Raw genomic sequence first — 13202 nt, 5'->3', positions numbered from 1 at the left:
TAACATGCGCAACAAGGGAGGATTACGCTAAGGCATAAGCAGTTATATCTTTTTCTTTGGTCTCATCCAATCTAATTCTATCATTTGCTAGTTTTTGAATTTCTCGACCCAAAGATCGCCTTTGTACTGCAAGATGGGCCAAGACACTCATTGACTTCCTACTAAGTGCATCTGCTACCACATTAGCTTTGCCCGGGTGATAAAGGATATTGATGTCATAATCTTTCAATAGCTCAAGCCACTTTCTCTGCCTCAAATTTAGTTCTTTTTGCTTGAAAATGTACTAGAGGCTTTTGTGATCTGTAAACACTTCAGAATGCTCACCATAAAGGTAGTGTCGCCATATGTTTAATGCAAACACCATTGCTGCAAGCTCCAAATCGTGTGTGGGGTAGTTCTTTTCATGATTATTTAACTGCCTGGAAGCATAAGCAATAACTTTTCCATTTTGCATAAGAACACAACCAAGGCCCACTCTGGAGGCATCACAATACACTATGAACCCACCCAAACCTGTTGGCAAGGTTAACACAGGTGCAGTGGTCAACCTCTTCTTTAACTCTTGAAAACTCTGTTCACAAGCGTCTGACCATTGGAACTTAACTGCTTTCTGAGTCAACTTAGTTAATGGAGCTGCAAGTGAGGAAAACCCCTCCACAAACCTTCTATAGTAGCCAGCTAACCCCAAGAAACTCCTGATTTCGGTTGGCGTTGTCGGCCTAGGCCAGTTCTTGACTGCTTCTATTTTCTGAGGGTCTACTTTTATTCCTTCACTAGATACCACGTGGCCTAAGAACGCCACTGAGTGCAACCAGAACTCACATTTTGAAAACTTGGCATAAAGCTCATTCTCCTTCAAGGTCTGCAAGGCTATTCTGAGGTGTTCTGCATGATCTTCCTTGCTCTTAGAGTACATCAAAATATCATCTATAAACACAATAATAAAGGTATCCAGGAATGGCTTGAAAACTCTATTCATGAGGTCCATGAATGCAGCTGGAGCATTTGTCAACCCGAAGGACATCACTACAAATTCATAGTGCCCGTAGCGAGTTCTAAAGGCTGTTTTAGATATATCCTCTTTTCTGATTCTCAACTGATGGTACCTCGACCTCAAGTCTATTTTTGAAAAGTACTTTGCACCCTGAAGTTGATCAAATAAATTATCAATTCTTGGCAGTGGGTACTTGTTTTTAATGGTAACTTTATTCACCTGCCGATAGTCGACACACATTCTGAGAGACCCATCTTTCTTTTTTACAAACAGGACCGGGGCACCCCACGGTGAAACACTCGGTCTGATGAAACCCTTGTCAAGAAGGTCTTTCAACTATTCTCTCAACTCATTAAGTTCTGCTGGAGCCATCCTATAAGAAGGCATAGATATGGGCAGAGTGCCTGGCATAAGATCAATGCCAAAGTCTATGATTATTTCGGAAGGAAGTCCGGGAAGGTCATCTGGGAAAACTTCTGGAAACTCTCTAACAATTGGCACTGACTGAAGAGCTGGTGGTTCTGATTCTGGATTAATAATGTGAGCCAAATAGGCGAGACACCCCTTACCGATCATTCGTTGTGCCTTAAGGTAAGAAATAAACTTACCTACAAGCGATGCTGAACTACCCTTCCACTCTAAGACTTCTTCGTTTGGAAATTAGAACCTGACTAACTTAGCATGACAATCTAACATGGCATAGCAGGAAGACAACCAATCCATACCCATGATCACATCAAAATCCACCATTTCTAACTCTATGAGATCGGCTTTGGTGTTGCGACCTTGGACTGAAACTATACAACCTCTATAGACTCTGGTGACTTTCACTGACTCGCCAACTGGAGTAGATACTAGGAATGGCTCACTAAGTTGTTCAGGTTCTAGTCCGAGGTTAATTGCAAAGTATGGAGTCACATATGAAAATGTTGAACCTGGATCTATTATGGCATAAGCATTATGTGAGCAGATTAAAAGTATACCTGTAATAATTTTTGCAGATGCCTCTGCACTCTGACGATCAAGTGTAGCAAACAAACGGGGTTGTCCCCCTCCCTGAGTAACTCGGTATGCACCTCTGCCTGCTCCATGCTCGATCTGATTATGAGAACCACGAGCCTGAGGTGGTGCAACTGCAGTAGCTGAGGAACTAGAAGGACGAGTTGGTCCACCACTGAGATTACGTCGCAACTTTGGGCAGTTGGCCTTTATATGACCAATGTCTCCACAATGGTAGCAACCATGAAACCCGAGCTTGCACTGACCTGAATGTTGCTGCTTACATGTTCCACAAAGACTTTGCTTGTGTGAATGTTGCTCAACATGATTCTGGCTATGTGAGGATGATGTCCTAAAATTCTGATTCTGGCGAGACTGATTTCCATTACTCTGAGTACGTCTGAAGGAAGACCTACCACCTGACTGATGACTGAACTGAGCTGGTGCTAATGACTCCTTATTAGAGGAATCCCTTCTACCTCCGCTGGATGTACCATTAAACCTGCCCGTTGTACGGGCTTTCTTGTTAAGCTCTTTTTCTTCTCTCCTTAGTTGTCTGTCTTTCTCTAAGTGCTTGGCAAATCCCACAACAGAGGAGAAGGCTTCCATCCCTACTGTTGCAGCTGATGTCGTATCCTTAATATGGTAAGCTAAACCGCCCACAAACCTGCGAATCTTTGATTTTTCAGTCTTAACCATGTGAGGAGCATGCTTATCTAACCTTATGAATTCCATGTAGTACTCTTGCACACTTTTATTCCCTTGCTTGAGCTTTTCAAACTCTGTAGCCTTAGCTTCCCTATCCTCTTCTGGGATAAAGTTAGCCATGAAGGCCTCTTCAAATTCTTCCCAAGTAGGCGGACCATCATCTTCATCTCTTTCCTTTTTCCACATCTCAAACCAAGCACCGGCCACATCTCTAAGCTAGTAAGCAGCTAGCTCTACAGCTTCATCATCAAATGTTTTCATCACTCGGAGGGCTTTCTTGACACCCTCCAGCCACAACATTGGATCTTCATCAACTATAGAACTATGGAACACTGGAGGACTCAACTTCAAAAATTCATTCACTCTTGAGGACTCAGAATTGCTCTGTCTATTCGATTGAGGTGGAATCTCATCTCTTCTCTCGTTCTGGTTGGACATAAAGGCTTTAAACATCTCCATATCACTGTTGACAACATTAAACATCTAACCCACCTCGGGAGATATAGTTGCCTGAGTCGAGGCTGCTGTTGGGGGCAGTACTGGATCTTGAGGTACTGGATCATCATGCTCCACCCCTTCTTCTTGTTCAACCCGGGGTACTTGGACTCCCTTTGCAGATTTTCCCCTCCTTTTCTGAGTCGAAGCCTTCTTAGTTCTACCTTGAGACACAATAGTAGCGATGGTTTCTTGAGAAGCATCCTGAGTGTCGGTGTCGGTGTCAGAGTTGCAAGTACGAGCCATTCCTGCGAGTTTTGGAGAAACGAATACTTAGAGGTAGACTCTATTGCACGATCTAAAGTATGAAAAAAAAGAGACTTTTCCTAAATGCTTGTAGCCTCATATTTATAAGTATGGCGCGCTTCATACACATAAACAAGACTCTACTAACACGGCTTCATAGACCCCTAGGACTCCATAAACCTGAGGCTCTGATACCAAGTTTGTCACGACCCATTTTCTGAACAAGTCGAGACCGGCACTCGATCACTAAACATGACCGAGCGAACCATCTCTGCTTATCAACCCTATTATAACTCCAAACTTTATATGCAACAAAGCAATACTCTAAACAAATATTTTTGATTAATTCAAATATTTAAATAAATCAACTCCAAAGCTTTATTCGTAGTAACTACCGAATTACTGCTAAGTTATTATAAAATAACATCTGAATCTCAACCCAATGACTATGTCTATGAAGCCTCTACTGATAAACTGACGCACTGCTCAGGACATGAGATTTCCTGGCAGGTTCTCTAAATAAACAAAGAAATAGCTAAATGAAAATGACTCTAAGAATACTCCACGAACAAAAGCGAAGCTCACCAATATCACTGGAAAGGAAGGAAGTCCTAACTCGTAGCCTGTTCGCCTGCAAATCCGGTTCCTACGTTGTACCGCAGACCAACGTAGGTTCCCAAAAGAGAACGTCAGTACCATCCACCATACTCAGTGAGTCTCAACAATAGGGGGAGAAACTTTATAACATATACATTACGAGCAAAGGTTCTAAATGCATGTAAAACATAAAGCTTATAAGAATAATTCTAAAATAATTGCATAATAGCAATTTATGAATATTCTAAAAGAAATTCTTTTCTTTTTCTTTCTTTAAAAAAAATACTTCACTTTATACTTTGGGGGTTCCAACTATCCTGACTTAATTTTGTCTCAGTCACCGTGTGATCGGCACGGGTTCGATCCCAACCTGATCGAATAGGCCCAATCCACGAGGTGTCACTCGCTTCATGGTTCTCAGCGCTCATGTATCATACCTTAGCATGGCTAAGTAAATTCTCGGCAACGAGACCCTCGGCTCGTATGCTCCCTACTTTGGCACAAGTAGTTGTGGGAAATCAATGCCTTGGTCAGGACCCTCGGCCTAGACGATGACCCCTTCTCAGAACAAAGGATACTCCCCAAAAATCTTTTCTTTCTAAAACTTCTTCTTGTGACTTTTCAAGTCTAAATCTTTTCTTTATAGAACATTATGTACATGCTCATATTGGTGTCCTTAAATGTAAAGCATGACATAAGAATGAAATAAACATATAAAAATATTTCCAAAGATTCTTTCTTCTTCATAATTTTCAACATGAAAATAGCATATAAGAACAACACAAAAATCTGAAAATTTAAGCACATATAGATCATCTAAACTTTTGCTAGAACAATTCTAAATTAATGGGTAATCACTCGCTCTAATTAAATAAAGATAAACTCTTTTAAGCAATTCATCAAACACCTTGTATGCGTGCTTTTGTGAGTTAAACCACTTTAGTAAAGGGTTATATCAACTCACCTCGAGCCAATACGTAGGCCCCAGTCCAATTGACACCAGTCAAACAATCGATTCTACAACAACCAGTGCATTTTAATCAATTTTAAAGTACTACACCTAATTATGAAATTTATTGATGATATAGAGGAAGAAGGGATTTAGCTATTTAATTCTTACATATTACTACTGTAGGGTAATTGACAATAGGAGATTTTACATACCTGAGTTCAAGAATAAGTGAGTTATGAAGAACCCTAGGATTTGTATTCGTTGCCTGTGTGCTCTGGTTCGTGAGCGAACAGAACTCAGTGTTCTGTTTTTCGTCTAAGGCAGGCAAAAGCCTTTACCCTTTTTGAAGAATCGTGGGTTCTGTTTCTCTAAAGCTTAAAGCCTTTATTTTTCAATAGCCCTTTTGTTGGGCTTTAAGTCCCCTTTCCCTTTTTTTTTTAAAACTAATAATTAAAGATACCCACTTTTAATAATTAATAATAGTAAAATTATTAATAGTTTTCTAATTGTATATCCATTATATACTTATATATATATAAATAGTAATAATTTAGTTCTATAGTTAGCGTATCTCGAAACTTTTATAAATTTGAGGAGTGTTACAGAAATCTCGAGAAACCGTTTAAAAGTTTAGGGAAAACACGGATCTAGAACAGATATAAAGAAATCAGAAGAACCTCAAAAGTTAGGGTTTCAGAAGAAACCAGATGGTGAGAAAGGCTTGGAGAGTCGTTGATCTGAGCAGGAGAAGTCGAGATCAGGCTCGCATAGCCATGGCTTGTCGGAGCAAGGCCGTAGGTGGCCATAGAACTCGAATCAAACAAGCTATGGGCCAAGCTTCTTCGTGGTCAGGCCTTGAAACTTCAGTAACCAAACGTGTAGGAGTTATAGGAGGTCGGTATATGACTTCTATGGCCTTAGAAGCCATGGATTCCGGTGGTTTTAGGGTGGAAGTTGAGGGAGGCGGCTAGGATTTCTGAGAGAGAATTTGGGAGAGGGAGAATTCAGGGGCGGCTACCGGTGAGAAATGATTAGGGTTTGGGGGTATTGGAAAATTAAAAAGGAAAGGGTGAGTATGAGCCGTTGATCTAAATGATCAACGGCTGAGATTGAAAGGGGGATCCGGGCGGGTTATTAAGAGGGTCGTGGATCGGGTAAATTTAGGATTTGGGCCGGGTAATGGGATCTGAAATTGGGTTCAATTAGGGGTGCCCAATCTGGCCAAAATTAAAATACAAATGGGCTAACATTTAAATAGCCATTTTCTATTATTTATTTTATAAAAACTAGTAAAATATTTTTTGGAAATAATTAAAGATACTAAAATGATTAATAATATATCATTATAAAAATAAAAATACTGGAGTCAATTTTATAATTATTAACACAATTAAATCTTAAAATAGGCTAATATTGCAATTATATGCAATTTAGCTTTTAAAAATACTAAATAAATTTGTAAAATTATGCAAAAATTATGTTAGCTATATTCTAGTATAAATATGAGAATCTAATAAGTGAATTGCCAAAATGATAATTTAAGAATAATTATTGGTTTTTTCTTGATAAAATAGGGGAATAAATTGATCCAAAAATCTTTAAAAATTAATGAAAAATAAGAAAACCCTTGGAAATACTTATATATGCATACATATGTTATTTGAAAGGTAATTTTCATATAAAAAATAATACAGAAAAAAATTGGGTATCAACAAAGACAACATTGACAATCATTACTCACCTCTGTCCAAACTCTAGCCCGCGATACCTTTGCCTCTCGAATCGGCCTCCGGATGTTCCAAATCTCTAACTGTTCCCCCTTGATTCTCTCTTCAATCCTCTTCAAAAAGCTTCAAAATCGCCAAAAAATGGAGGAACTTATGCTCAAAATCGCAGAATAGGCCTTTTAAACATTCTGCCCAGCTGTTTCAATTCCTTCTTCGCGAACGCGGTCAAAGCATCGCGTTCGCGAAGCACAAACTTAAGTTGACTAAAATTCCTCTTACGCGAACGCGATGCCTCAGTAGCTCAAACCATCGGGAACGCGTCTGCTCTCTCGCGAACGTGGTGTTTCCTGACTCCAACCCTTCGCGAACGCGGGACCTCCTCGCGAACACGAAGACCAAATCTCTAGCCTCACATCTCAACCCTTCGCGAATGCGAGGGCCCACTCGCAAACGCGAAGGCCAACAGTTTGCAACACTCACAACAGTTTTCTACAATTTTCCACAACTTGAAATGATCCGTTTAACCATCCGAAACTCACCCAAGGCCCTCGGAACCTCAACCAAACATGCCAACATATCCCATAACATCATTCAAACTTGTTCTAACTTTCGGAATGCTCAAAAAACATCAAAACACCAAATTCGCATCGGATTCAAGCCTAAGAATTATAAAATCTTCTAAATTCCGCTTTCGATCAAAACATATATCAAACCACGACCGAATGACCTGATATTTTGTACACACGTTCCAAATGACACAACGAACTTACCGCAACTCCCAAAATTTCATTCCGACCCCTATATCAAAATCTCACCTATCAACAGGAAAACGCCAAAATTCTAATTTCTCCAATTTGGGCCTAAATCTACTCTAGACCTCCAAAACACATTCTGATCACGCTCCTAAGTCTCAAATCACCTCCCGAAGCTATCTGAACCATCGAAACTCACATCCAAGCCCTTTAACACATAAGTCAACATCCGGTTGACTTTTCCAACTTAAGCTCACTCAAAAGAGACTAAGTGTCTCAAACCTTACCAAAACCTCTCCGAACACGAGCCAACCAACCCAATAATACAAAAATACAGTTGAACAAGGCAATAAGAAGTAGAAATGAGGAAAACGGAGTGGTAACTCATGAAACGACCGGCCAAGTCATTACACGCCTGCAGAATAGGGTTAGTTTTAGTTTCCTTAAATTATTAATCTTTAGCATTCCTTAAGTTCAAGGGTCCCGCCCGGAGAATAGGGTTATTTTTAATTTTCTTAAGTGTTAAGTCTTTAGTTTTCCTTGAGTTGAGGGATCCCTCCTGGAGAATAGGGTCAGTTTTTAGTTCCCTTAAGTTGTTAGTCTTAGTTTTCCTTAAGTTCAGGGGTCCTTCCTGGAGAATAGGGTCATTTTTAATTTTCTTAAGTGGTTAGTCTTTAGTTTTCCTTAAGTTCAGAAGCCTCGCCTAGAGAATAGTGTCATTTTTAATTTTCTTAAGTGGTTAATCTTTAGTTTTTCTTGAGTTCAGGGGTCCCGCTTGGAGAATAGGGTCAGTTGTTAGTTTCCTTAAGATTTCAATATTTGGTTTCTCTTAGAGTTCAGGGATCCCTCCTGGAGAATAGGATCAGTTTTTAGTTCCCTTAAGTTGTTAGTCTTAGTTTTCCTTAAGTTCAAGGGTTCCTCCTGGAGAATAGGGTCAATTTTAGTTTTCTTAAGTTGTTGATCTTTAGCTTTCCTTAAGTTCAGGAGCCCCGCCTGGAGAATAGGGTCATTTTTAATTTTCTTAAGTGGTTAGTCTTTAATTTTCCTTGAGTTCAGGGGTCTCGCCTGGAGAATAGGGTCAGTTGTTAGTTTCCTTAAGATTTCAATATTTAGTTTTTCTTAAAGTTCAAGGGTCCCCCCCCCCCGGAGAATAAGGTCAATTGTTAGTTTCCTTAAGTTTTCAATTTCTAGTTTTTCTTGAGTTCAGGGGTCTCGCCTGGAGAATAGGGTCAATTCTTAGTTTCCTTAAGTTTTCAATTTCTAGTTTTTCTTGAGTTCAGGGGTCTCGCCTGGAGAATAGGGTCAATTCTTAGTTTAGTTAAGCTTAGTTCATAGTTTTCCTTAAGATCAATCTCACAAGAGACGCGCATCCTAGTCGAGTTTTTAGTTTTACCCTCATCATTGCATCCTTCATCAATAACATAGGTGATTTATAGTTTTGCTAACAACTCACAAATCTTCCTAGTGCAAACTGGGGCAGAAAATTTTGTTTGTTTTGTTGTTTTTGATTGCAGGCACCCACCTGGAGAACGAGGAGCAACATTTCAGAAATCAGTTTTAGGTCCAAGTCAAAGAAGCACCAGGAACCTGCCTGAAGAACAGGATCAACTTTCAATTTCAAGTTAGAGAAGCATCAGGAGAATCCCTCCTGAAGAACAGGGTCAACTTTTAGTTTGCAAGTTCAAGTCAGAGGCATCAAGAGCCCACCTGAAGAACAGGGTCAGTGTTCGGGTTTCAATTTCAAGTTCAAGAGGCATCAGGAGAATCCCACCTGAAGAACAGGGTTAACTTTCAGTTTTCAAGTTCAAGTTAGAGGCATCAGGAGCCCTCTTGAAGAATAGGGTCAACTTTTAGTTTTCAGGTTCAAGTCAAAATCAAGCAGGAGGATCTCGCCTGAAGAGCAGGGTTAACTTTCAGTTTTCAAGTTCGAGTCAGAGGCATCAGGAGCCCGCTTGAAGAACAGGTTAAACTTCTAGTTTTCAAGATTCAAGTCAAATGCAGCAGGAGTCCGCCTGAAGAACAGGGTCAACTTTCAGTTTTCAAGATTCAAGTCAAAGACAGCAGGATCTCGCCTGGAGAATAGGGGTGATTTTTACTTCAAAATCAGAAGTAGCACGAGTCGCCTGAGGAACAAGGTTTTCAAGCTCAAGTCTACTCCAAGTTCAAGTTTATTTCAAGTGCAAGCAGCAGGATGCCCGGCTGAAGAACAAGGTCAACTTCCAGTTTTCTTCAAATTCAAGTCAGCAGGATGTCCACCTGAAGAATGAGGCGAATTTTTAGTGTCATGTTGAAGGAGCAAGTGGAGATTCAAAGAAGATTCAAGACAATAAGTAGATAGGATCTTGTATTTTTCTTTTATTTTTGCTGTAATTTTTCCTTTTTGATGTAATGGTAGGAACCACGGACCGGAACCTCGACGGCACCTCAATCGGTTCTTCACCTCGATATACTCCATCACTGTTCCTACTTCTAAACTACACGTGGCCTGATTCCTTTATCGCCAAGAATATGTAGGCAGCTCGAATACCAGGGCTCGGTCACATTCTCCTTTCTTTTAGTTTTTGGTCTCCCTAAATAAGGGTCGGGTCAAAAAATATGTCTCGTCGTTCTTTGTCCGAAAGCTCTTCGCATTTCCAGTCAAAGAGGGGCAGCTGTAGACGTGTAATTTTTTGACCCTCCCCGAGATTTTATACATTTTAGCATTTAAATAGTTAGTTTAGGTCTAATATAGTTATTCTAAATAGTTTTGACTCTTTTACTTTATTTTATTACAAAAATAAAAATTACAAAATATTTTCTTTTATGTATCTAATTAATATTTTATCTAGTTACTTTTAATTTATCTACCTTACATAAAATTCAAAATTACAAAAATAGTTCCACTTTATTTCAGGAATATTACTTTAATTTTACAATGATTTTTCCATTTTTATCTTTAAGTATGATATTTGAAAAATACCAAAAATAGGTTTGTTTTAACGGTTAGTTTTATTTTAATAGTTATTTTACTTAAGTAGGGTTAATTAGTATTTTTAGTCTTGTTTTAGAAGAAAAAGTAAAATTTGAGGCTAACTTTGTTTGGTCTTAATTGAAGAGGTCCAAAGACATGACCCAATTTTAAAGCCCAAATCCTAAGACTCACTTCCCCTTCTTCTTATGCACCCTAACACACATTTTCAAGACCTAGACACAAAAACAACCCTAAACCTATCTTCTTATGAGACAACAACCGTTTTTCCATCAACCCTAGCTCCCAAGAGAGGAGGAGATCTTCTTCTTCAACAAAAAGAAGACCTAACCCTAGAATACAAAAAAAAGCACCAGCCATCACCCTCACAAAACCCAAAAGAAACCTTCTTCTTCTAACCTAGCAGCACCACCACAACGCCGACCACCCCTCCCAGCCGTCTCCTCTAACCTCATCTCCTAACCCCTTTACCATTCTACCAAACCCCCTGAATCTCACGCCTCTAATTCTTCTGAGCTGCCGGACCTCCTCTCCATAGTAGCAACACCGAGCACGCCCCAACGAGATCCCCTCATCTCTCACGCACAAACCAACAGAAGCAGACCGACACCCTCCCCATTTCGAACCACGAACTAGCCGCCCAAACCCGCCAAAAACTCGTCGGAACTCCTCCAGCGGCACTAGATCTAGACGCAACCATAGTCGTCGCCTGCCAACCACTCCTTTTCCATCATAACCTGCTGCAAGACACACACACACACAAGAACAGATGGAAAAAAAAAGAAAATCTGGGCATAAAATTAATTAAAGAAAAGTGGTTGTTTTGTCTTTCGATTCTGACTTTATATTTCTGATTTTAAGTTGACTTTAGCTTCATTTTTGTATCTCAAACTCGAAACGCATACTGAAAATTAGGATGTTCTTGTGGTTTTGGTTTCCAAACTGGAGTGGATTTGAAACGAGTTTTTCGATAGTTGGAGTTGTTGTTTGAGGTCTGTAGTCTGTTGTTCGAGCCCGGATTTGGAATACATCTGAGGTCTTGTTCGTATTTTTGGTCTGCGATTCCGATGTAGATTTGACGTGCTATTGTCGAATTTTAATTCCAGTTTCAATGATATTCATACACTGCTACTGTAGTTGAAAAGGTTATCACTCTTCGAGGTCCTTTTCTTACTTTAATCTTTCCCTTCAATCCTGTATTTTGAGTTTTGACGAAAAGAAATTTTTGATGCGTGTGGTTTGAGATTCTCAGTGTGTTCGTATGGTTGAGATTTATGTTGCTTTCATGCCCTTTCCTGATTAGCTTTTGGGATCATTGTTCGTTCATTAGCCTATGACTCTATTATTTAAGTTGATTAAGGGCAAGAAAATAAAGATAATTCATTGATGGCTTCTAATTAGTGTAATTGGGTCGTAGATGGCTGGGCTTAAAAAGAATCAGAATTTGGATTTAAAATATTTTATTGCTTTAGTTTATTGCTTTATCACTTGTTTATATCGCTAGTAGCGTGTTTAGGTCCGCTAGCACGTGGGTAGGCAAACCTTTAGGCGCGTTTTGAATTTATTATTGTGATTACGTATATGTTCGCATGACATGATTACGGTTCTAAAAATGAATATTCGTAGCTTGCTTTAAGCGCGACTTAATCTATCATCGTGATTGTGTACACGTTCGCGTGACATAATTATGATTCTAAAAATAATTTGAGGTATGCGTTCGCGCAACTTCGACCAAACTTTCTTGATATTAATAAAGCGTGATTAATTGTGGACGCGTATGCGTGGCATGATTCTTGACCCGCCAAACAAAATGAGTACACGTACGCGTGACTCGCTTTAGGATAATTTCTTAATTAAAAGCGGTAAAAAGGAAAATATACATAGGTTCTTAAATAAGTAATTAGATAATTTAATTAAGTCAAGTGTGATTAAAGCGACCATGCTAAAACCACGGAACTTGGAAATGCCTAACACCTTCTCCCGGGTTAACAGAATTTCTTACCCGGATTTATGTGTTTCGCGGATTGTAAAATAGAGTCAAACTTCCTTGATTCAGGATTTTAATCCGGTGACTTGGGACACCATAAATTATCCCAAGTGGTGACTCTGAATTTGAATAAATAATCCTGTTTCGATTATTATCATTTTAATTGAAAAAACTCTCTTATATCCCCTTTCGGGTAAAAAAGAAGGTGTGACAATGGCTCTCAAATGGACATTTTGAGGGGAATAATTAAGACCACAAATAGTTTAAGGCTGTAACTAATAATCCATATCAAGTTTAGGGAGGTGGTAAGGTATTTTGCCAAAAAAAATGCAACCAATTCTCTATCATTTGAACTTGCTACATATTCATCTCAACTGAAGAACCTATTACACGAAAGGCCAAATTAAATTATATATATATATATATATATATATATATATATATATATATATATATAAAAGCACGAATATTTTATACTAAATATTGAACGATAAAAATATTCCTAAAATATTAATGAACTTTTATGCCCTTAAATATTTACATTAACTTTCACTAGAAGTTACACGAAAAGGTCACAACTGGAAATACTACACTTTAATCTAAGTCCTACATTAGGACGTCCAAACTAAAAGTTTGGACTTCAAAACCAAATAGATCACTTAATTTGATTTGCATAAGGACTAATATTGTAAGATTAATCCTCTTAGATTAGTTAGTGTTTGATGGGAGTATTTGAAAAGAGGTTGTTTGTCCCTTATTGGAAAAAAAAAATGAAGA

At 38.9% G+C, this 13202-nt stretch overlaps 1 protein-coding gene across 1 annotated transcript; it reads right to left on the bottom strand.

Moving 5' to 3' along the window:
- Positions 1–1330: 1330 nt before the first annotated feature.
- On the bottom strand, positions 1331–2887 carry LOC104241092 (uncharacterized). Its single transcript, XM_009796008.2, has 2 exons — positions 1978–2887; positions 1331–1521 (listed from the first exon to the last, which is right to left on the bottom strand). The coding sequence occupies exons 1-2, from the start codon at positions 2885–2887 to the stop codon at positions 1331–1333; spliced, it is 1101 nt and encodes a 366-aa protein (XP_009794310.2).
- Positions 2888–13202: the final 10315 nt, after the last annotated feature.

The sequence above is a fragment of the Nicotiana sylvestris genome, chromosome 12, assembly GCF_000393655.2.
Source record: "Nicotiana sylvestris chromosome 12, ASM39365v2, whole genome shotgun sequence".
In the NCBI taxonomy this organism is placed as follows: domain Eukaryota; kingdom Viridiplantae; phylum Streptophyta; class Magnoliopsida; order Solanales; family Solanaceae; genus Nicotiana; species Nicotiana sylvestris.
The sequence above is the reverse complement of the archived record's forward strand: the minus strand, read 5'-3'. Positions and strand labels throughout refer to the sequence as shown.